This window comes from Pongo pygmaeus, chromosome 4 (assembly GCF_028885625.2).
Source record: "Pongo pygmaeus isolate AG05252 chromosome 4, NHGRI_mPonPyg2-v2.0_pri, whole genome shotgun sequence".
NCBI classification, from domain to species: domain Eukaryota; kingdom Metazoa; phylum Chordata; class Mammalia; order Primates; family Hominidae; genus Pongo; species Pongo pygmaeus.
In genome coordinates this window covers 78,400,889-78,425,721 of record NC_072377.2, presented here as the reverse complement: position 1 = coordinate 78,425,721, position 24,833 = coordinate 78,400,889, and the positions used below count along the sequence as shown (strand labels likewise).

Here is a 24,833-nt window from a genome sequence, read left to right as displayed (position 1 = left end):
GAATCAGTATTATCACACATCTGTCTATTTATCCTTCTTGGAAAGTGCACAACCAGGTGCACTGCTCAAAGTTCTGCCCACTGGGAAGATTTTCCTTCACCAGTGTCCTTCAGGAAAGGGGTTATAGGGCTGTAGCTGTCCACTTTTGGGTGGTGCCTGCATATCATGCAGAACCATCTGTGAACCAGGCCGTAGTCTTCTCTTCCTCTGTCAACTGATCATAGGGAACTCCCCATGAGGCCATTGGTGCAGGCTAGGGAAAAGAAGGCCAGGGTGGCAGCAGTGGAGACCATGGGCGTTTGAGCCACTTCCTCATGTAACTTACTTGTGTCTTCAAGACCTGCTCAAGCCCGATCACATATATACCACTTCAATTTGATGATGGAATGCTGCAGTGCACGACCCACTTTATGACTAGATGGGTCAGAAAGCACCCAGTTCATGATAGGCAGTTCAGGTCACATGGTGACTTGATGACCCATAATCGAACATTCAGTTTCTACCAAAGCCCAGTAATAGGCCAAGAACTGTCTCTCAAAAGGAGAGCAGTTATCTGCAGAAGATGGCAGGGTCTTGCTCCAAAATCTTAGAGGCCTCCACTGCGATTCACCTATGGGGGACTGCCAAAGGCTCCAAACAGCACTTGTCTCTCAAAAGGAGAGTAGTTATCTGAAGAAGACGGCAGGGCCTTGCTCCAAAATCCTAGAGGCCTCAACTGTGATTCACCTATGGGGGCCTGCCAAAGGCTCCTCACAGCATCCCTGCCTGCCACTGACACCTCAAGCACCATTGGATCTGCTGGATCATATGGCCCAAGTGGCAGAGCAGCTTGCACAGCAGCCTGGACCTGTCGCAGAGCCTTCTCCTGTTCTGGAGCCCACTCAAAACTGGCAGCCTTTCAGGTCACTCGATAAATGGGCTGGAGTAACACAACCAAATGAGGAATTTGTTGCCTCCAAAATCCAAATAGGCCAACTTGTGCTGTGCCTCTTTCTTGGTTGTAGTAGGGGCCAAATGCAGCATCCTATCCTTTACCTTAGAAGGAATATCTCGACAGGCCCCACACCACTGGACCCCTAGAAACTTCACTGAGGTAGCAGTTCCCTGAATTGTAGTCGGATTTATTTCCCATCCTCTGGCATGCAAATGTCTCATCAATAAGTCCAGTGCGTTTGCTACTTCTTGCTCACTGGATCCAATCAGCATAATGTCATCAATGTTATGGGCCAGTGTGATAACTTGTGGAAGTGAAAAGCGATCAAGGTCTCTTTGAACAAGGTTATGACACAAATCTGGAGAGTTGATATACCCCTGAGGTAGGACATTAAAGGTGTATTGCTGGCCTTGCCAGCCGAATGCAAATTGCTTCTGGTGGGCCTTATGGACAGGAATGGAGAAAAAGGCATTTGGCAAATCAGTGGCTGCATACCAGGTACCAGGAGATATGTTAATTTGCTCAAGCAATGAAACCACATCTGGTGCAGCAGCTGCAGTTGGAGTCACCACTTGGTTAAGTTTATGATAATCCACTGTAATTCTCCAAGATCCGTCTGTCTTCTGCACAGACCAAATGAGAGAGTTTGAACCGGGATGTGATGGGAATCACCACCCCTGCACCGTCCTTGATGGTGGCACTAATCTCCGCAGTGCCTCCAGGGATGCAATATTGTGTTTGATTGACTATTTTTCTTTCTTTTTTTTTTTTGAGATGAAGTTTCGCTCTTGTTGCCCAGGCTGGAGTGCAGTGGCATGATCTCGGCTCACCGCAACCTCTGCCTCCCAGGTTCAAGCGATTCTTCTGTCTCAGCCTCCCTAGTAGCTGGGATTACAGGCATGTGCCATCATGCCCGGCTAATTTTGTATTTTTAGTAGAGACGGGGTTTCTCCATGTTGGTCAGGCTGGTCTCGAACTCCCGACCTCAGGTGATCCGCCCGCCTCGGCCTCCCAAAGTGCTGGGATTACAGGCATGAGCCACCATGCCTGGTCTGATTGACTATTTTTCTAGGTAGAGGCAACTCTAATGGTTTCCATTTGGCCTTTCCCACCATAATAGCCCTCACCCCACCAGTCAGGGAGCCATTCTGGGGGCTCTGCCAGCTGCTAAGTATGTCTCTGCCAATTAATCCATTCTGGAACTGGGGAAATGACCACAGGAGGAGTCCGGGGACCCACTGGACCCACTTTAAGTCAGACCTGAGCTAAAACTCCATTAGATTACCTGATCTTCATAAGTCCCTACTTTAACTGGAGGACCACAGTGACGTTTTGGGTCCCCCGGAATCAACGTCAGCTCAGAGCCAGTGTCCAGTAGTCCCCAAAATGTCTGATCATTTCCCTTTCCCCAGTGCACAGTTACCCTGGTAAAAGGCCAGAGGTTCTCCTTGGGTAAGGATGGGAGAAAGATTCACAGCATAAATTGTTGCTACTGTAGTGGGGTCCTTCCTCAAGGGGCTTCATTCAAGGGGTTTTGGGTCTATAAAGTGGCTCAAGTCTGGAAATTGAGGGGCTGTGATTCTCTTTTTTTTTTTTTTTATAATTCAGATTAGTCTTTTGTCCACTTGACCTGGAAGTTTTCCACTTATATGAATTAAGTAGGAATTCAGTAGGCTTCCTATCAATTCCACTTCTGGGAACACTGTGATTAATTAGCCAGTGCAAAAGCTGTACACAAGTCAGATTATTCTGATTGCTGCTTTGCCTCTGCGGTCCATTGTGGTAGCTCGCCCACCTTGCATTTGATGGTTGAGTGCTCCCACTTGGCCTCTGCCACCTCAGGATCCAATTATTCCCTTTTTAAATTTTGTAGTTGAGTGACTGCAGTTCCCACTGTTAGATCTGGCATACAGAGAAGAGTAATCATAGAGCTCTTTGAAGATTCACGTGCTGCCCTCACAAATCTCTTTCGCAAAGCATCGGTCAAGGGTATATCTTCTGGACCCTCCCAGCTGGGATGAGTAGGTCTAAAGTGACTAATCCACTCCACCATCCCAATCTCCCTAAGCCTTTGGATCTCTTCCTCTACATTAAACCAAGGGAGATCAGGCATTTCCAGCTCGCTCAGAGTGAGCCATCTTTTAATCCATATTTCAGCTAACCAAGCAATCAAGCTATTAGAACCTTTTTAAACTCCCTGAGCACCAACATTAAATGCAGAGTCCCTACTTAGTGGGCCCAAATCAATAAATTCAGCCTGATCCAACTCTATGTTCCTTCCACCATCATCCCACACCCTTAACATCCATTCCCACACCTGTTCTCCAGATTCCTGCTTATATAAATTAGAAAACTCAAGCAGTTCTTTTCAAATGTAGCACACCTCCTTGTGGGTCACACTCAACTTCACCTCTAGGAGGCCACCGGGACTTTAGTCCAGTTATAGGTCTAGAAGCAAACAGGGCTGGTTTTCCTCTCCTGAGGTGATGTTACCACTACTGGGGATGGTGAAGCTGTTTCTTCTGGCAAAAAGGCTTATCAGAGTTTACAAGCTCTGTGTCCCCAGCATCATCAGGGTCCTCCCACATGTCCCCATTCCAAGTTGCAGGGTCCCATTCTTTTCCAGTCAGGGCCCTCACTTTAACAGTAGACACCTGGCGAGGCTGTGCATGCACCTTTTGTTGCAGGTCAGCCACTCACATGATAAGAGGTTGTGTCTGATTTTCCACAATTTCAGCTCTTTGTCTACAGGAGATAAGACTCTCACTCGGGGCTTTTAAAGCGAGTATCTGCTTTTGAAGCAAGCAGTTAGAATCCCTGAGTTCATCATTGTCTTTCATCACTTTGTCCAGTGAACTTAGGAGCAGCCAACCAACTTCATTATGTTCCTTGGTCCTCCATATGGTCAAAGGTATTATGTTTAGAGTCACCAGACTTCTTCCTTCTCATGAGCGGTGAATCAGGAGTGTCAAATGCATTTATTTTGCATAACTCTAAACAGTTCATGCCAAGGACTATCAGTGTTCTCCATACTGTTAGAAGTAGAGTCCTTAGCATTTTGGTGTCTGATCATATTAAGGAGCCAACTTCAGAAACCCCAAAACCTACGAAAGAACTCCATCCTTAATATTCTGTTCCTCTAGAACCACTCCTGGTACCAAAGCCTGTTAGGGTTCTCTAGAGGGATGGAACTAATAGGATAGATGTATATATAAAGGGGAGTTTATTAAGGAATATTAGCTTGCACAATCACAAGGTCCCACAATAGGCTGTCTGCAAGCTGAGGAGCAAGGAAGCCAGTCTGAGTCCTGAAGCTGAAGAACCTGGAGTCTGATGTTTGAGGGCAGGAAGCATCCAGCACAGCAGAAAGATGTAGGCTGGGAGGCTAAGTTGGTCTAATCTCTCCACGTTCTTCTGCCTGCTTTTTATTCTGGCCATGCTGGCAGCTGATTAGATGGTGCCCACCTGGATTGAGGGTGGGTCTGCCTCTCCCAGTCCACTGACTCAAATGTTTATCTCCTTATAGACACACCCAGGAACAATACCTTGCATCCTTCAATCCAATCAAGTTGACAGTATTAGCCATCACAATTAGTGATGTTGAGCATTGTTCCATGTTTGTTGGCCATTTGTATATCTTCTTTTGAGAATTATCTATTCATGTCCTTATCCCACTTTTTGATAGGAAACTATATATATACATACGTGTGTGTGTGTGTCTTGAGACAGATTCTCTTGTCACGCAGGCTGGAGTACAGTGGCACGATCTCAGCTCACTACAAACTCCACCTCCTGAGTTTAAGCGATTCTCATGCCTTAGCCTCCCAAGTAGCGTGAATTAGGCATGTGCCACCATGCCAGGCTAATTTTTGTATTTTCAGTAGAGACGGGGTTTTTGCCAATGTTAGCCAGTCTGGTCTTGAACTCTGGACCTCAAGTGATCCTCTCCCCTCCGCCCCCCAATGTGCTGGGATTACAGGCATAAACCACTGCGCCTGGCTGGAAACTATATTTTTAAATGGTACTTTTATTGTAGAAAATTGGGAAAATGAAAAAAAGCACATATAGGAAGTTAAAGAAAAGCACATATTTTTTAAAAACAGGATTTGTATGCATCTAGATGTTTACAGAAATACGTATTTGTGGGGTTTTTTTTCTTTTTTTTCTTTTGAGACGGAGTCTCGCTCTGTTGCCCAGGGTGGAATGCAGTGGCGCAATCTTGGCTTAACTGCAACCTCCACCTCCCAGGTTCAAGCAATTCTCTGCTTCAGCCTCCCGAGTACCTGGGATTACAGGTGCCTGCCACCATGCCCAGCTAATTTTTGTATTTTTAGTAGAGATGGGGTTTCACCATCTTGGCCAGGCTGGTCTTGAACTCCTGACCTCATGATCCACCTGCCTTGGCTTCCAAAGTGCTGGGATTACAGGCGTGAGACACGGTGCCTGGCCTTTTTTTCACTTTGAAAAAGTTAAGATTATATTGTACATACTTCATGTAACCTGTTTCATCCAATAAGACATATACCAGTGACAGTGACAACTTTCATTTTTGTTTTTTTTTTTTTTTTTTTTTTTTTTGAGATGGAGTCTTGCTCTGTTGCCCAGGCTGGAGTGCAGTGGTGTGATCTCGGCTCACTGCAAGCTCCGCCTCCCGGGTTCATGCCATTCTCCTGCCTCAGCCTCCCGAGTAGCTGGGACTACAGGTGCCCGCCACCACGCCCGGCTAATTTTTTGTATTTTTTGGTAGAGATGGGGTTTCACTGTGTTAGCCAGGATGGTCTCGATCTCCTGAGCTTGTGATCTGCTCGCCTCGGCCTCCCAAAGTGCTGGGATTACAGGTGTGAGCCACCGTGGCCTGGCCCAATTTTTTTTTTTTTTAACCTGGGTTGATTACCCTCTCTTCCTGAAGTTCTCTAGTCTCCTGACTTTATAACACTATTGCACTTTGGTTTCTTATTTTGTTTGTTTGTTTGTTTTTGAGATGGAGTCTTGCTCTGTCTCTCTTGGCTGGACTGCAGTGGCACGATCTCTCTGGCTCACTGCTACCTCTGCATCCTGGGTTCAAGCTATTCTTCTGCCTCAGCCTCCCAAGTAGCTGGGACTACAGGCGAGTGCCGCCATGCCTGGCTAATTTTTATATTTTTAGTAGAGAGGGGGTTTCACCATATTGGCCAGGCTGGTTTCTTGGTTTTTCTGTCTCTGAAGTATTATTTTTATTTTTTGACTCTCCTCCTACTTGCCTTTTCCCCCTTATTGTGGACACTCTGGAAAACGTCCTTGATTTTCTGAACTTTGGTTCATTTTCTCTTTTTTGAAAATACATCCAATCTCATGACTTCAACTGTTTTATCTATGGGAATGACCAGTAACTCTAGATTTCTCTCTCTCTCCCACTCTGGTCATTTTTATGAGCTTTATATTACCTTCTGTGTGAACTCTATTCTGTGTATCATCTGGTATAATAAAATAGATATTTTATAGACAATTTTTATTTTAGAACAATTTAATAAATTTTTTACTATAGAAAAATTAAAATCCGTGATTTCCCTTTTGGAAAAATTTCCTTGATATGCTTTTAGGGGTCCTACACAAAGTCAAATCTATTTGTGAACACTTGAGTGCATCAGTTTTATAATTTTAATAATGGTAATAAAATTCCCCTTAATTATTAGAATGTCAGGATTAGAAATACTTGATATTAAATAGAAGTAAATGGATAAACATTGGAAGAATTTTAGAAATTGGAGAGTTCATGTTATCAAATAGCATTTCCATACTTTAATGATATGCAAGGAGCAGGACTGTTCAGAAATGACCCTGGTGTTGACTGAGACTGGGGCTCTCTCCTCCCAGCAAGCAGCAGCACCCAAACTGAACCTCCCATAAGACTGGTAGTGCTTCCTACCTTTGGCACAGAAAACTGTAATTTCTCATAGGCCCCAAAGATTCCAAATGCTGAACAGCTGGTGTTACGTAAAGAGCTAGCATCAAGTCTATACTCTGTCTGGTGCCTTTCTCCTGAAAAGGTTCTTTCCATGATTGCCCTATAAGAAGGAAGAACAAGAAGGGGGTAGGGTCTTTTCATTGAATCTCCGACCCACACTGTGTGTCCACAGAGCATCCTGGTCCTGCCCCATCTTTCCTTAAGAGCAGTGGGAGTATGGAATACTCAGGATTATTTTATTTTGCTGATACTGCCTTATGAGTTTCCTCCTTCCCCCAGTAAGACTGTTCTTTAACCCATGTCCTATAATGTAAATTTGAGTCTTGGTGTAGGATAGGTAGGCACTGAGAAGGGACCCGTCATGCATGACAAATAAGTTAGATTGTAATCATGTCCTTACTTTTTCCCCCTCTCCTCATGGTGTAGGAATCTGAATTAGAGCCTATGAATGGTGAGATAATGGACGACTCTCTTAAGACCTCACTTATAACGGAAGAGGAAGACTCCACTAGTGAAGTTTTAGATGAAGAATTAAAATTGCAGCCTTTTAATTCCAGTGAAGACTCTACAAATCTTGTTCCACTGGTGGTAGAATCTTCAAAACCCCCTGAGGCAGATGCACCAGATAAGGTAAGGGGGCAATGAGCTATTTTTTAATAAAGTGTACCAATGTTGGTGACATTAGCAAGGAGAGTGCATGGTATACATATTTGCTTCCACCTTAACATGTACAGTGCTTTAGGAAGATTAACTTTTATATTAGATTTGATATTATAAGAAAATCAGTAATATTCTATAAATTCAAATAATTATAACCTTATTCATATCTGATATGTGATAACAAAATGAGTTTTATTACTTTTAATACTTTGTAGTTAGGAAATGCTTAGAAAATTGGATAAAGCATTATTTACCAAATATTTGAGTACCTACATTGGTTACACAGACTATGACCAAAACAGTAATTTATGTTTTAATTAGGCAGACAGATTAGGTTAGTGGGGGAAAAAAACTTGTGGGAGTATTTTAAAAGAAATTTAATTTTGTTACTTTTGAATATTACAAGTTTATGGCTAAAAAACTGTTGCATGGCATTATTAGTGTCTCACCTAAGTAAAAGAATAAAACTTCCATTGCCCTAATTTATCTAATGAAATTGTAGTCAAACTTAGTGTGGTAGCACAGTGAAGTCCCAAGGTATTTTTGGTTCTGGCTCCAGTAACACCAGGAAACTAAAAAAACTGAAGTTGATTCATGGTTTTGAAGAATCTTGATATGAAGCTTAATGTGTCTTAATTATGAAATAATTATTTCATTATATCCTCAAAGAACTTAGTGCATTAAAATTACCATGCGACACAATTTTGAAGAAATTGAGTTGTATTCAGAATATATACACATTTAGCAGAACAGAAATTCAAAAAAAATACACAATTTTGAGTAATGAATACCGAATTAAATTGTAGTTCAGTGTGACTGCATATTAGAGCCTGAGAATTTATTTTTAGAACTGTAGTACAAGTTTATTTGTTGACCAGGTTTTTAATTTTCAGACCCCACGTATACCTGACTCAGAAATGTTGATGGATGAAGGCACATCTGATGAAAAGGGGCACACGGAAGAGAAACTGTCCCTACTTCCAAGAAAGAAAGCACATCTTGGGAGTTCAGACAATGTTGCTACTATGTCAAATGAAGAACGATCTGATGGTGGTTTTCCAAACTCTGTGATAGCTGAATTTTCTGAAGAACCGGTCTCTGAGAATTTGTCTCCTAATACTACTTCCTCATTGGAAGACCAGGGTGAGGAGGGGGTATCTGAGCCCCAGGAAACATCTACTGCTCTTCCTCAGAGTTCTTTGATAGAGGTTGAACTTGAAGATGTGCCATTTTCACAGAATGCAGGACAGAAGAATCAGTCAGAGGAGCAGTCTGAAGCATCTTCTGAGCAACTGGATCAGTTTACACAATCGGCAGAAAAAGCTGTGGATAGCAGCTCAGAGGAAATAGAAGTGGAAGTGCCTGTGGTAGACAGGCGGAATTTAAGAAGAAAGGCCAAAGGGCATAAAGGACCTGCTAAGAAGAAAGCTAAGCTGACTTGAAGGAAGAAGAAAAGTGGATGATAAATCCTCTTCTTTGTAACATAGTTGTTGTTTTTAAAATATGGTAATTAATAAACAGCATGGGGCACAGGACAAAAATTTCAAAATTTCAATTTGAACGTATTTACTATGCAGTTTTTTGCCTCCCTTTAGAACGTAGAATTCACCATTCTTTTTAATTTTTCAGGCTATTTTTGGTAAATGCAATTTTTTATTTTTATTAACCATGTTTCAATTTTGGGAAACCAGATCATATTATATTTTCTTTATCAGGTGGTACATCTGACCATTGTTTCAAAAATATAATTAAAAAACTGTGAAAGTAGTAGGATTTCCATTACTTATAAGGATCACAGAAATCTTTTATACTAAGGGTTTTAATAGTAAAACTTGGTGAGGGTTCTAGAAGTTTTAAATTTCAAAACTAATCACCAATTTTTTAAAATGTAGGCATGCCTAAACAAAAATAAGTATCAATAAATTAGAAAAATAACTTCAAGTAAATGAGAGCACAAAAACAGAAACTTACGGTCAAAGGTTCATGAAGATATTTTGGTTTTGGCCTCTAAATCCTAGATATAGATGCAGTTTTTTCCTTTGACTTCACTATCTATGGAAAGGTACACATAAAATCTGTTTCTGATTCATTCTATCATCTGATGTTAACAGTACTGTCAGGGGTTTAACTGTGGCATGTGGGGACTATTTAAAATTTCATTTGAAGTATTAGTTTGCTGTAATTTTTTTTGTCTGCATATGTGCAGATGCCTAGAAGTTTAGACTTCACTTTCACCTTTAATCAGGTAAAAATCACAACTATACTTTAGAGACATAGTTTAATTTGGACTTCTGGTCCTGATCAGATAGATAAATTAAGCTGGAGATTTTACTTTTATCCCAACCCAGTTAACATCTATATTTCAGAAGTATGAGGCTCCTTCCTAAGGCATCTCCTTAAATCTTGCCACCTCCCTAATTCTGTAGTCTTATTTATATTCCCCCACAGCTTTCATCTACTTCTCTAACTCATGGAGTGATCCTCCAACCAACAGATCTTCCTGCCTGCAGGCTTATGCCCTTGATGTCCATTTTTGGGTAGGTTTGGAGGTGCACCCCACAATGTTAGACCTATATGGCAGGGGTAAAACTGCCCCCAATGTTAGACCTATATGGCAGGGGTAAAACTGCCTTTGGGGGAGCTATGGTTACAAGGGCTTCAATCATATTGGAGGCTTCAGTCATCCTTTGATTTGTACTGTGAGTACTGGTTGCATGCTGGCCTGTTAAGTGTATATTGTGTTGCCATAGCAAAGGCCTAGGAAAATTTGAAGAAAAAAAAACACTGAACTGTTAATTTTTGTAATTTATTTAAAAATGGACAAAATGGTTATTAGAATCTAAAGATAATCTAAAAACAATTCTACTCTTTGGAAATATTATGTGTACTCAAATTTGCACTTAAGTTGGAGAATGGTTTGAGACCATTTAGATTGTTTTAAAAATAGCTTGATCTTGATCCTTATGCAAAAGAAACATTAAGACTTTGTGTCATTATTTGAGGTAGCTAAGGACTGATGTTGAAAGTTTATTCAGTCTATAGTAAGCTGATGTCAGGTCAGTAAATTTTGTTTGGGGATGTTGGTATTTTCGATCTAATTAGTTAAGTTAAAATCTTTAAGCAGACAAAAATAGTAAACCCTCCTATTTGTGTTAGATTTTGAACACTTGTATTACCCTATATTTTTAATTAGTCAGAGGTAAGCCAGATTATTTCATTCTAAATGAAAATTAAAGCACTTTGGCCATTTATTTTTTCAACAAATGCTAATACTAAGTAAAAAAAAAAAAAAAAGTATGACTACTATTAGTGAATCTACCAAACATTTATGCTGTTTTATACATTTTATGAGAAACTTCTGTCAATATCACAAAGGGAAATATTCTGTTAAGATTCAGTAATTTCTTAACCTTTACATTTTTCATTTCTTAGACTTGAAAACACTTGTAGATATTTTATTTTTACTTGGGTTTGTTGAAAATACTTTCTTTTCAAATTATTTTAAACATGGAAACGCTTCATGAATTTGTGTCATCCTTGCACAGAGGCCATGCTAATTTTCCCTGTATTGTTCTAATTTTAGTATATGTGCTGCTGAAGTGAGCACTAAAAGACTTTCTTTAGACAAGTGTAGTTTTTTAAAGATTGAGCTCACTGGCTCAACTCTTGATGTGTGAATATAGTTAAGTTTACAAAAAATGTTTAATCATATATGACCACTGGGGGCTAACAGTATAAACTTATTCTTGTTAAACTTGTTTGGGTTAAATAGTAAGTGAATTGTAAACAATTTAGAAGTTTTTTGTTCAGCACACACGAACACTTGTGTTACAGATTATCTCTGACAGAAATTATTTTGGGGTTTATAGATTATAGAGGGAAAAGTTAGATCACTTGGAAAAACCTAACTCTCATGTTCAGTAACTTGAGTATATTATTTGTACCACAGTTTATCTTCAATAAGGAACCTACATGAACTTAATCAGTTATCTGTAGTTTTTGCAAAGCATTAGAAAAAATTTCACAATTACAGAGGACTGAAAATGTGATTTCAGCCGGCTAGTCTAGTTGTTGAATGTCCAGTCACATTACACATAGTCCTTTGTGAACTTGTGAAGGGAGTTCACTTTTTGTGTACATACGTGTATATTTCCTTGTGTAATATAAAGCAGATGGTTATTAGCAGTATTTTAGTTCTTTCAAGTTTAAATTATTCAATTGCTAGACATCACAGAAATTAGTATATTTAAGAATTTATTATAAAGCTCCTCTACAACTTTTAAAGGTGAGAGGGTCTATTATGATTTTTTATAAAATCAAACAGCATGATTTAGAACGTCAGTCTTCTACTTAAAATGTGTCTATATTCATGGTATTTCCATTCAGTGTAGATGGTAAGGAAAACATCTAGTCATTAAAGATTTACTTTTAGCAGACTCCAGAACACTACCTACAGTGGGGTTTCAGTGACTAGAAATCTTGAAGGTTTATGATTGCATCAAATTGAGCCTGTACTAATATCTAAATATCTGCTCTTATGTTCTGCTTTATCCCTTGCGATTACCTTCTAAGGTTTGGTCACACCAGCAAACTGAAACAGATCTTAATGTAAATAAAGAATTTATACTAATATTACTCATCTGTGTTACAGTATTTTGAAAAATGTTTCAGGTGTCATCTAGTCTTTCATGGGTGTGATTAGTTACAAACGTTATGCTTGTGTTTTCATACTTAATATCAAGCTTTCTTTGTACCTTACAAGATAGTATTTTTGGTTCTGAAAAAACAAGCAAACTTCATTTTTGTAGTATCCAGAAATTACCTGGAGTCAATATTTTTATTCGCCTTCTAGAACTTGTGATCCACACATCACCTATTTATATTAGTGGCAAAATTATCTGCTAAAATCTAATTGTAAGAAAGGCTTACCTTCTGTCATCAAGTGATTGTATCATCATTTCCAAGGAACTAGCCTTTCTTTTCCTAAGCGTCTGTATGTGTTCTAAAACTTCCAGTATATTTATAGAACTTAGAAAAAATGTTACATTATTCAGAGTAGCAAGTCTTACTGGAGTACTTATGTTTGTTTTCTTGGTTTTTCTTTTTTTTAAGTTTAAAAGTAGTAATTAAACCTGTACTTTGTGATTGTTTCCTGGTCTGTGTTTTTAAATTCTTTTCCTTCAGTTTTCCTCATGAAGATGTTTCAGATACTGAATTTGTTTAGACATTGAATGACTTTGTTAAAGGCACAATTAATCACATTGGTTGTACTCTGAAGACAGACTTCTTAAAAAAAAAAATAAACAATTTAAAACAATGTGATTATAGATTAATGTAATATACTGCCGTCCTTAAAGCCACAACATAAAACACATCACAAGTGCTTTCACCAAGTTACAACCCTAAAAACTTACCTTTTTACATCATCATCTAAGTAACTGCAAATAAATTTCTCCTCAGGGAATCAGTGCAGTCTTCTTTTTCCTTTAAAACTTCTTAGCTGGAGTTACTTAAACTAATTCTTAATACTATTCTGAAAGTATAAATATATTGTTTAGAATACAGAAAATGCTAAGAAAGTACAAAGACTTTAGTATATTTTTTTCATTTTCATGATTCAAGTAGAAAATAGTGCCAAGTAGGTATTATTATTATACATGGTAAATGAGATGAAAAAAACGTATAGAATGTGAATTCACTAGACCTTTGCTGTACTGGATTTCACAGGTAAAAAGATTTCTCTAAGATTTCTGAACTTTTAGTGTCTTCTCACATACTTCTAGTGTAAACACTATAAACCTAACATCTGTATTAATGCTACCTTTTTTAGGATTAATGATTGATTAACGAGGCAGAAGATACTTCAGTTAAATTCTCAGACACATAATTGTGTATTAACCTTTTTGAAAGGCATTTTCAATGAACACTGGTGGTTTTTTCAGGAAATTGAATACCCACTCACAAATGCAGATATTGATGAAGTAGGATATTTGTATATTTGCTTTTTTTCAATCATTCAGTTTTATGAACATGGGGGTCAAAGCATATTTCAAAATAAAGACCATTTATAAAACTGGACCACTTTAATGTTTACAATTTAATAAATCTCTTCATTGCAGACATGTATGGCTGTTTGGTAGTATTCAGAAACATCACAGTAATGGCAGTTTCTTCAATTGGTGTGTAGTCCTCAATAATTATATATGAAATTGCTGTCAAACCAGTAAGACTGCATTTATACATCCATCATTTTCAGGATTGTTGGTAACCTGAGCATATTTTCCTAAAGAAAACAAAACCAAAAAAGGGAAAAGAGAGGGTTGTTAGCTAATAAAAATTAATTTTAAAGAATATAACTTTTGCCCTTTTTTTTCTTTTTGTCTTAATACAGGGTTTCACTCTTATTCCCCAGGCTGCAGTGTGGTGGCGTCATCTTGGCTCACTGCAACCTCTGCCTCCTGGACTCAAGCGATTCTCCTGACTCAGCCTTCCGAGTAGCTGGGACCACAGGCACACGCCACTGCCTGGCTAATTTTTTTGTTCTTGTATTTTGGAGAGATGCAGTTTTGCCATGTTGCCCAGGCTGGGCTCGAACTCCTGAGCTCAAATGATCCGCCTGCCTTGGCCTCCCAAAGTGCTGTGATTATAGGTGTGAGCCACTGCGCTCAGCCATGCCTAAAATATTTCTAATTACCACTTTTAATAAATAAGAAATGAACCATAAAGGATAAATGAGATTTTACAAAATTCAATCATTTAAGGACAAATTTGAGTTCTGAATACAATTTTCATACAAATAGTGTTTTTGCAAATAATGGTCAGCTCCATGTTACTAGTACATTGCATTAACAGGCTTTTGTGGATTGACCTGAGCATTGTCACTTTTTCACATAATTCTTCCTGGAAAATGTATCAAGTTTCAAATGAGTTCCAAGTCAAAGTAACAACATATTTTAAAACTGAGGTCAGCTGACATGAAGTATAAGCCAATGACTGAAGAAGCTGTAGCGTGTATTCTTCCCTTTCAAAGAAATTGGATCTGGGTACTAAAGGTAGAAAACTAAGCAAATGAGGGCGTTTAAAATTACTGCATGACACATTTCTGTTTTAATTATTACTGATCTAGTATGATTATATGTTTGTTGTATGCCTCCCTTCCTCTGCTCATGGTTAATTTATTCTATTTTTTTTACAATTTTTTTTAGTTATAACTTTGCATCTGCTTCCCTTGTAATAAAGAATTTTTATTAAAAAGGATCAAAATATTTTTATTTTACTTATTTTTGAGATGGAGGCTTGCTCTGTCTCCCAGGCCGGAGTGCAGTGGCATGATCTCAGCTCACTGCAAGCTCCAGGTTCATGTGATTCTCCTGCCTCAGCCTCCCGAGTAGCTGGAATTACAGGCACCCGCAACCACACCTGGCTAATTTTTTTTTGTATTTTTAGTAGAGACGGGGTTTTGTCATGTTGGCCAGGCTGGTCTCCAACTCCAGTCTCAAGTGAACCACCTGCCTCAGCCTCCCCAAGTGCTGGGATTATAGGTGTCAGCCACTGCGCCCGGATAGCAAGGGGGCTTTTTAAAGCCTGGAAGCTTCTACATGATTTCTGAGACCTGTTAATGGGAATTAACAGAACGAACTAAACTGTGTTAAATCACTTTCAATTATTATTATTACTTTTTGAGACGGAGTCTCGCTCTGTCATCCAGGCTGGAGTGCAATGGCACGATCTTGGCTCACTGCAAGCTCCACCTCCCAGGTTCAAACGATTCTCCTGCCTCAGCCACTGGAGCAGCTGGGATTACAGGCGTGGGCCACCACACCTGGCTAATTTTTGTATTTTTAGTAGACATGGGGTTTCACCATGTTGGCCAGGCTGGTCTTGAACTCCTGACCGCAGATGATCTGTCCGCCTCAGCCTCCCAAAGTGCTGGGATTACAGGCTGAGCCACCGCTCCTGGCAGTTTCGATTAGTTATCAGTTTACCTACGTGGGACAGATAGTTTTATTTCTTTAAATTTAATAGGTATTTTCTCTTAATGTTAGCATGTAAACAGAAGTACTTACATAATATAAAGTTATGGCAAAAGAAATTTTTTCTTACAGAAGACATCTTTAGTCATTGGCTAATACTTCATGTAAGCTGACCTCACTTTTAAAACATGTTTGATATATGCCTCCCTTCCTCTGCTCATGGTTAATTTATTCTATTTTCTTACAATATTTCTTAGTTATAACTTTGCATCTGCTTCCCTTATAATAATTTTTATTAAAAAGGTTAAAAAAATTTTTTTTTGAGATGGAGTCTTGCTCTATCTCCCAGTCTGGAGTGCAGTGGCACAATCTCAGCTCAGTGCAAGCTCCGCCTCCTGAGTTCAAGTGATTCTCCTGCCTCAGCCTCCCAAGTGGCTGGGATTAGAGGTGTTTGCCACCACACCCGGCTGATTTTTTTGTATTTTTAGTAGAGATGGGGTTTTGCCATGTTGGCCAGGCTGGTCTCAAACTCCTGATTTCAGGTGATCCACCCGCCTCAGCCTCCCAAAGTGCTAGGATTACATGCGTGAGCTGCTGTGCCTGGCCAAAAAGGATCAAAATAAATCTAACAGAATGTATTACACCTTATGTAACTAAAACCAGTAAGCTAAATTTTAAAACAATTGTATTTATAACTACTTTTTCTATAAAGTATTTTTTACTAAATATTTACATCTGATTTACATTGTTTTAGCTCTACTGCATTAAAAAAATTTGCTGTATATTTCATTAATACATCAACTTGAAGAGTATTTCTATTAGTACTGCAGAACAGCAGCAGCCCTGTATTCAGAAATTCACTTACCCCAAATAACTTTGCCTCCTTGCGTCACAAGGCCCAATTCGCTCACATTTACTTCAATGACAGTACCTTTGGTAATAACACCCAAAGTTGTATACAGTGGGGATGAGGGATTCTTCTTTACACCAAGTATTGGTAGGCAAAAGGTGGCTTTCAGTTCAGGATGTGTTACGTGGGCTTTCTTGAAACGCAAGCCCTAGTAAGTCAAACACAACATAAGAATATTTACGTCCAAAATGTTAACAGTGATGAGTAGTGGTCGTTTTCGCTTATCTTTTTCAACCATCTCCAAAAAACTATGGTTGAATAATGTCATCTTAAAGCAGTTAACAAAATATGTTCTACAGAGTAAAAACCTGATGGTTACATTATAAATATGTGGGGAAAACACCCACACAAATACTTAAGAATTTCTTTTTCTTTTGAGACAGGGTCTTGCCCAGTTGCCCACGCCAGAGTGCAGTGGCGTGATCTTGGCTTACTGCAGCCTGGACTTCTTGGACTCAAGACATCCTCCCACCTCAGGCTCCCGAGTAGCTGGGACTACAGGCACGTGCCACCATGCCTAGCTAATTTTTTTTTTTTTTTGTAGAGATGGGGTTTTGCCATGTTGCCGGCTGGTCTTGGACTCCTGGGCTCTCAACCTATCCACCCACCTCAGCCTCCCAAAGTGCTGGGATTACAGGCCACCACAGCTAGCCTCTGAAAAGTTTTTTTTTCACCCTGTAATAGCTACCTAGCAACATACTCAGATTTTTACTGTCTAGTCATCTACACTTAGACTTACTAAGGACTTTATATATACCAGGCCACTATGCTAGCTCACAACTGGCTCACTTAAACACAATAACCTCACAACAAACACATCCCCTCTCCTCTGTTTTCGAATGATGTAAGAAGGATCAGCAGGTTAAATGACTTGTTTCCAGATTAAATGGTGAGTGGTAAACAGACTCAAACCTAAATATCCTGATTCCAAGTCTTTATATACCTCAGCTACCTTCCATGATGAAAAAAGAAGTGGATTGTCAGCTTTCTTTAGGTTGATGGTAATATGAGACTGGAGAAGGCCCAGAGAAGTCTTTGTTACAGAAACTGGTTATGGAGTCACCCAGTCACCTAATAAGGTCTTTTAGGGTGTAGTACTTTAAACGTCAAAACATTTTGCAGTCTTGATTTTTGTGTGCATGGGGATAGGGGGAAAACAACACTAAATCAGTTTCTTAGTAACAGACTCATTAATCAAGCTTGTAAGAATCTGACACTATTCAGGATGCCATCTGATTAATTTATAATGACAAATCTGTGAAACTACAGAAAACCTAGAATAGCCTGACTTGTATATTCTCTCCCTGTAGAACTGATAAGGCTATCAAAATATATTCAGAATATGAATATGAAACCAAAACAAGTCGAGTCCATGATATAATCCAGGGGTGGGCAAACATTTTGTGTAAAGAACCCAACAGGTAAACATTTTAGGCTTTGCCAGGCCATATGGCCTCTGTTGCAACTGCTCAATTCTGGGGGTAGGGGTTATGCAATATGTAAATGAACAGGCATGACTGTGTTCCATTAAAACTTTATTTACAGAAACAGGCTATTTGCCAATATTTTAATCTATTAAAAATTACTCACGTTGGCTGGGCGCGGTGGCTCATGCCTGTAATTCCAACACTTTGGGAGGCTAAGGCGGGCGGATCACAGAGATCGAGACCATCCTGGCTAACACAGTGAAACCCCGTCTCTACAAAAAATACAAAAAATTAGCCGGGTATGGTAGCGGGCGCCTGTAGTCTCAGCTACTCGGGAGGCTGAGGCAGGAGAATGGCGAGAACCCAGGAGGCGGAGCTTGCAGTGAGCCCAGATCGTGCCACTGCACTCCTGCCTGGGCTACAGAGGGAGACTCCGTCTCAAAAAAAAAAAAAAAAAAAAATTACTCAGGTTGAACACTAGGATTTTGGCATGTTGCAACTTTCCTCTCTCTGATACTTGTTTTTTTGAGGCTGTGTATCTAACTGGGAGAATAGTTCAGTCTCTTTGAAGGGATTTTGCAAAAATATATCTTCAACTATGTTTCTCCCCAGGGGTGGGGAAGTTTGGGGTCACATTACTATTGCTGCCTTCAACAGAAATTAAGCTATATTATCTTCCTTTTTTCAAAGATGTTCTTTTTCTTTTTTTTTTTTTTGAGACAGAATCTTGCTGTGTCCCCCAGGCTGGAGTGCAGTGGCATGATCTCCGCTCACTGCAAGCTCTGCCTCCCAGGTTCACGCCATTCTCCTGCCTCAGCCTCCCCAGGTAGCTGGGACTACAGGCGCCCGCCACCATGCCCGGCTAATTTCTTATATTTTTTTTTTTAGTAGAGATGGAGTTTCACAGTGTTAGCCAGGATGGTCTCGATCTCATGACCTCATGATCTGCCTGCCTCGGCCTCCCAAAGTGCTGGGATTACAGGCGTGAGCCACCGCGCCCGGCTTTTCAATGATTTTCAGAGCATTTAGATACTTATCAAACTGGAATTGACTCTTACAAAACAGTCCTACTCAAGTTTTCGAACTGCTGTCAAAAACAAGAAGTGTTTTGAGACCTAGACAATATCAGGGATACAGTAGATTACTAGTTCAATGAGGAAAATATGACTGTGGAAAATGAAGATTCTATGTCATGTTTAAAAGTCAGAATTCACTGACAATGTCTTATGATACTACTTTTTCAAATCTCTCACGAAGCTGAAAAGATTTTTTTTTTTTTGAGACGGATTTTTGCTCTTCTTGCCCAGACTGGAGTACGATGGCGTGACCTCGGCTCACTGCAACCTCTGCCTCCCAGGTTCAAGCGATTCTCCTGCCTCAGCCTCCCTAGTAGCTGGGATTACAGGCGCCCGCCACCACGCCCAGCTTATTTTTTGTATTTTTTAGTACAGATAGGGTTTCACTACATTGGCCAGGCTGGTCTTGAACTCCTAACTTCAGGTGATCCACCCACCTCAACCTCCCAAAGTGCTGGGATTACAGGTGTGAGCCACCGCACTGGGCTAAAGATTTTTGACTAGTGGAAAAAGTACTAAATAACTTCTATCACTAATTTAAAATAACAAAAATAGCATAAAAATATCTTTCGACCTGTTCCACATCAATTTAAAGAATTTCAGGAAATGATAATGTTCTTTATCCGATTTAACAAAGTGAACTAATATTTCAGTCATTACACTTTTCCAAGGACTTACCATTGGCCTGATGAATCTTTCATATTTAGGTGGTTTTCTTGTAAAGCCATCTCCAACAAAGCACACTTTAGTAACCATCCTCTTCCATGCCTTCTTCTTTCTTTTTCCTGTTCGAATAACTTTTAATACTTCTGTTTCTCCCTGGGCACGTACTTTAGGCAGAGGGACTTCCCATTTTCCCTAAAAATATGCCACAGTTAAAAGTTTATATTGTTATTAAAGGACAATGAGAATAAGTCAAATATGTTTTAGCTGTACAAAGCAGTAGATCTATTTTTTTTGCTTAACCATCAACACATTTTTGGCTCAACTGTTTTCTAGAGGTCTATATTGCCTCATAAGCTGCAAATTAAACAGAACAAGTTTATATATCATGGGTACGTTAAATAAATGGTTGGCTTAAGCTAAAAATCTTAATGCTGTGTTATGGGTGAGAAAATACCACCTGTAATGTGGTGGTGATTTTTTTTTTTTTTTAGACGGAGTCTCGCTCTGTTGCTCAGGCTGGAGTGCAGTGGTACAATCTTGGCTCACTGCAGCCTCCGCCTCCTGGGTACAAGCAATTCTCCTGTCTTAGCCTCCTGAGTAGCTAGGACTACAGACACACGCCACCACACCCAGCTAATTTTTGTATTTTTAGTAGAGGTGGGGTTTCACCACACTGGTCAGGCTGGTCTTGAACTCCTGACCTCAGGTGATTCACCTGCCTTGGCTTCCCAAAGTGCTGGGATTACAGGCGTGAGCCACCGTGCCCAGCCGATGGTGACTTCTATAAGCAGTATATGTGTTTACTAATGTTTAATAGCATAACATTGGAAGAGTGTTTCCACCTCTTAATATGTCTCTGTATTTCTTCCCGAGATGGGTCTGTAGATTACTAGTAAGACAAAGTCCTCACCAGATGTTTTATGCTTCCCTTGAGTGCAAATTCTATGAAAAAACTAAGTAGTGTAAGGCTGTAAAAATAATTCTTTAAATATAGATACTGCATATTCTTTTATCTGGATTTCTGCTAATCTATTTACAGGTGTTTTAAAAAGCCACATTTTTTGTGACAACTCAGGGAGTTTTCCACCATTCTACTTTTTAACCAAGTTTGGCCCTACAGGGCAGCACAAATAAGAAGCATTTGTATTTTTCTTTATGACTGCATAGCATTGTGGGTTTTCAAACAGGAAGACAAATATTGAATTTGAAATTCACTCCTTACCAGCTTTTTAATTTCATATGGCATTCTAATAAATTTTTTTTAAACTTAAATTTTAAAACCTTATGATGAGAAAGCAAGTTTTTTATTATTAAATTTACAAAGACTTCAACATCTAAATAATGGGAATAATAGCTGTACTTCATGTTTGAAATTAAACCAAGAAACAAGAACCTCAAATTTGAATTTAAGTAATTCTCCTAAACAAAACAAAGACTTCAATTGTTATTGCTTACCGCCTTCTCTTTTCGTTTCTGTTTAATCATATTGGAAAGTACTTTAGCTCGAGATTGTCCCTCTCTGTCCAGCAGATAGGCAGGTACTGCTCCCTGTGGAGTCTTTTCATCATTCTTTTGTTTGGTGTTTCTCTTTTCGTGCATCTTGATACTACCAAGAAGGAAAAAAGATTCAAGATTATCTGTTTTAATAATGATTACTCAAAAGATGCGAACTTCTTATGACAAATAAATGAGACCACTTACGTCTTTTTCATTTGTATTTTCTCAGCATGACGCTGTTTATGGTAAAGCTTAGCCTTCAGACCAATCATTTTCTTTGCCTTCTTTGAACGTTCATGAGCCTCTCGACTTTCCTTCTTTCTCTTTTTCTCATGGTAATCCAGACGGTATCCATAGCGTTTACGGTGTAATTCAATATATTCGTTCTGTGGCTATAATGATGGAAGAAATATTATTTTTTTAAAGTACTGACAATTATTCTAAAATGCTTTCTTTTACGCAGCACAAAGACCCTGTTTCATCCAAATGTTCACTTACTTAAATGATTCTTGCACCATTAAGTCTACTCACATGATGTAAGTTAAATTTTGGTCTTGAATGATATGAGGCATCAGGGCTTACATCTCTAATAATCTCATAAGGGAATGGTCCAAAATCTACTGGACCACAAAAGGGATGAACTGATACAGTATCTTTTTTCCTTGACATAATTTGCTTTTTTAGTAACATCTTCATTTCACATTTAAAAAATTTAAGTCAGTTTTATTGAAGCATAATTTACACACAGTAAAACCTGTCCTTTTTAGGTATACAGTTCTAAGTTTTTCCTAACTACACAGTTCTGTAACCACCACAATCAAAATACAGAGAATTTCCATTTCCCCCTAAAATTCCCTATGTCACTTTGAAGTCAATCCTCTTTCCCAACCCTCAGTTTGATACCTATCCCTACAGTTTTGCCTTTCCCAGAATGAAACAGGGATCAACAGTAGTACATAGCCTTTTGAATCTGGTTCCTTGCTTTTGGGATTCACCCAATTTGCTGCAGGTATAGGTACTTCAATCCTTTTTATTGTTGAGTAGTATGCTATTGTATGGATACACCACTGTTTACCCATTGACCAGATGATAGGTATCAGGGTTGTTCCCAGTTTTGGGTGATTACGAATACATCTGCAATAAGCAACTGCATGCAAGTCTTCATGTGGACGTGTGTTTACTGCCAGACCGTTTTCCAAAAGTGCATTATTTTTCTTTTCACCAGCAATGTATGGGATGCTTTTTGCATTTTAGACACGTTTTATTTTAAACACGCGGCCAGGCGTGAGTCTATTCGTATTTTAAGGCTGCAAAAATAAAAATGATATAAAGCCAAGTCCAGCACGGAGAACAATGTTAAGTAACAACCAACAAGGTGTGCTGCTACCAACTGCTATCACATAAACTTTGCAGCAATCACATGAAGGGTGTATGGAATGCCATTTTGCAAAGAAACGCAGATTATAGAGACGTAACAGAAAGAGAAAGGACCTGGCAGTTAGATCTGGGCCTTTAAGCCCGGCTTCGCAATTCATTAGCTGTCTGGTCTTTGGCAAGGACGCCTTCAGTTTCCTCAGCAGTAAAATGAAGGGGGCAGGATTAACATCTAAGATTGTACAAGGCACAACCATATTCCCATTAGGCTCTGGTGCTGATAACCACGCTTGTGGTGAAATCAGGAATTTTTAGGACTCTTAGCGGTGGATCAAAAAGAAAAAAAAAACAGGACAGAGTAAAATCTTGCTCCAAAGCTTGTGTTCTGGCAAATACCGTCTGTGTCTCGAATGTGAAGTTGTTTCCACTCCTCAGAGCCCACCCCACAGGTCTACCATCCTTTTCTCTTGGCAGTTCTCATTTCCGCCTACCACCGCTCACCCCCTACCCCAGCGCCCCAGAGCCTTCAGGTCCCACTAACTCAGACGCTGTGTGTCGCGAGCGTCCGAGGCATCCTCCTTACCATGGTGACGGCCGCAGAGCCGCCAGCAGCAGCCCCTGGAGTGCGAAAACGCTCTCAATTTTCGGGTCTCAAAGACCCACAAGCCCACGCAACGCAGGCCGGGACAGGAAAGGGTCACCCTTTAAAACGGCCGAGTGAAGAGCAAGAACCACGCAGCGGTTCCGAGCCTCTGTTTTCTGCTTTTAGCTAGGAGGACGGAAGTTGCTGGCCGGCGGCATTTGGCCAGTACACCGCCGGAAGTGTGGAGGTGTGGCTGCTTGAGGCGGTAGAGCGGAGACAGCCTATCTTCTTTTCGTTTAGGTACATTGCCCTTTGCCTAGGCTGGCGTCGAGACTTGAGGCTGTTGCAGACTTTGGCGCGGCTCGCTTCAACAGCCCAGCGGTGACTAGCTGGCCTGCGGCACGCGGCCTAATGCCAGGTGAGTACTGCTCCGAGCTGTGAGACATCGCGCGCCTGTGACCCTGTCCCGCGCTGGGTACCGCTGACCTTCCAGGCTGAGACGGACACAGCCAGCCACGAAGGAGGAGAACAGGGCCTCCGGACTCCCCTGGGTGTTCGCTCAGTATGGAAGTTTTTCTCTATCATTCGGCGAAGGCGACTCATCTTTGTTCCGGTCACTCTGTGTAATATGTGCATGATTGTGAAGGATACTGAGGAATGAAAACTTAGTGTACAGAAAAATGGAAATACTGGGCCTTTGCAGCTGTTAGAAAAGAAGAAGATAACATTCTGGTTTTTTGGAGGTACAGGACTGATTCCAGAAATTTCTGAGGCATTTTGGTGCACTGAATCAAATGCTGAGTGGACTTGTATTTAGTGGCCCCCTAGTGTCAAGAAGTAATTCACTACAAGAAAGTACGTCTACTTAAATACACTGCCAGTTTTACCCTTTTACTGCACAGTTGTAGAAGTTCCCTTAATTACTTCACAGCTTGCAGCGTGATTCAGTTGATGAACAAAAAGAACTGTACCAAAAGAATACTTTCATTAATTCTTAGTGCTTGTATTTGAGGCAGAATTTTGCTTTTGTTCTTGTTTTTGTGGATATTTTGAGACGGCATCTCGCCCAGTCGCCCAGGCTGGAGTGCAGGGGCGCGAGCTCGGCTCACCGCAGCCTCGACCTCCCGGGCTCAAGCGATCCTCCGACCTCAGCCTCAAAAGTAGCGAGCTACAGGCTCGCGCCAAGCCTGGCTAATTTTTGTATTTTTTGTAGAGATGAGGTTTCACCGTGTTGCCCAGGCTGGTCTCGAACTCCCGGGTACAAGCGATCCACCCGCCTCGGCCTCCCGAAGTGTTGAGATGACAGGCTTGAGCCACAGCGCCCGGCTTTGAGGCAGTTTTTGTTTTGTTTTGAGACGGAGTTTCGCCCTTGTCGCTTGTCGCCCAGGCTGGAGTGCAATTGTGCCATCTCGTCTCACTGCAACCTCTGCCTCCTGGGTTCAAGCGATTCTCCTGGTTCAGCCTCCCAAGTAGCTGAGATTATAGGTGCTCGCCACCACACCCGGCTAATATTTTTGTATTTTTAGTAGAGACGGGGTTTCACCATGTTGGTCGGGCTGGTTTCGAACTCCTGACTTCAGGTGATCCACCCGCCTCGGCCTCCCAAAGTGCTGGAATTACAGGCGTGAGCCATGGAGCCCGGCCTTTGAAGCAGTTTTTTAAGGCTCCATTTTCTAAGGTGATCTCATCATTCTCTTTAAAACCAGAAATAGTAACTAGCATTTGTATATTTTAGGTACAGTACGTTATATAATCTCTTTGCCTGTAATGCACCCCTCCCCGCAGTCCC

General features: G+C 40.3%; 3 protein-coding genes and 1 non-coding gene across 12 annotated transcripts in view; 2 read left to right on the top strand and 2 right to left on the bottom strand.

Annotated features, from left to right (window-relative positions):
* FAM169A (family with sequence similarity 169 member A) overlaps nt 1–12,688 on the top strand; it is an 88,822-nt gene extending 76,134 nt beyond the window's left edge. For all 8 annotated transcript variants that reach the window (XM_054486992.1, XM_054486993.2, XM_063664898.1 and 5 more), the window contains exons 12-13: nt 7,305–7,508; nt 8,432–12,688. In XM_054486992.1, coding sequence (XP_054342967.1) covers nt 7,305–7,508; nt 8,432–8,980 — 753 coding nt within the window. In that variant the 3' untranslated portion in view covers nt 8,981–12,688. The remainder of the gene's footprint in view (nt 1–7,304; nt 7,509–8,431) is intronic.
* LOC129037640 (U6 spliceosomal RNA) lies at nt 11,041–11,145 on the bottom strand. Its single transcript, XR_008502882.1, has one exon. It is a non-coding gene; the product is annotated as a U6 spliceosomal RNA (small nuclear RNA).
* Nucleotides 12,689–13,616: 928 nt separating the features above from the next.
* On the bottom strand, nt 13,617–23,290 carry NSA2 (NSA2 ribosome biogenesis factor). Its single transcript, XM_054487000.2, has 6 exons — nt 23,045–23,290; nt 21,292–21,479; nt 21,046–21,196; nt 19,603–19,782; nt 16,377–16,569; nt 13,617–13,821 (listed from the first exon to the last, which is right to left on the bottom strand). Exons 1-6 carry the CDS (start codon nt 23,045–23,047, stop codon nt 13,754–13,756), a joined length of 783 nt encoding a protein of 260 aa, XP_054342975.1. The 5' UTR covers nt 23,048–23,290; the 3' UTR covers nt 13,617–13,753.
* The window catches only part of GFM2 (GTP dependent ribosome recycling factor mitochondrial 2), a 43,005-nt gene continuing 41,436 nt past the window's right edge, over nt 23,265–24,833 (top strand). The window contains exon 1 of one of the 2 annotated variants that reach the window (XM_054486989.2): nt 23,265–23,462. The gene's annotated coding sequence lies outside the window, so the exon portion shown is untranslated. The remainder of the gene's footprint in view (nt 23,463–24,833) is intronic. The other variant, XM_054486991.2, reaches the window with a different exon arrangement.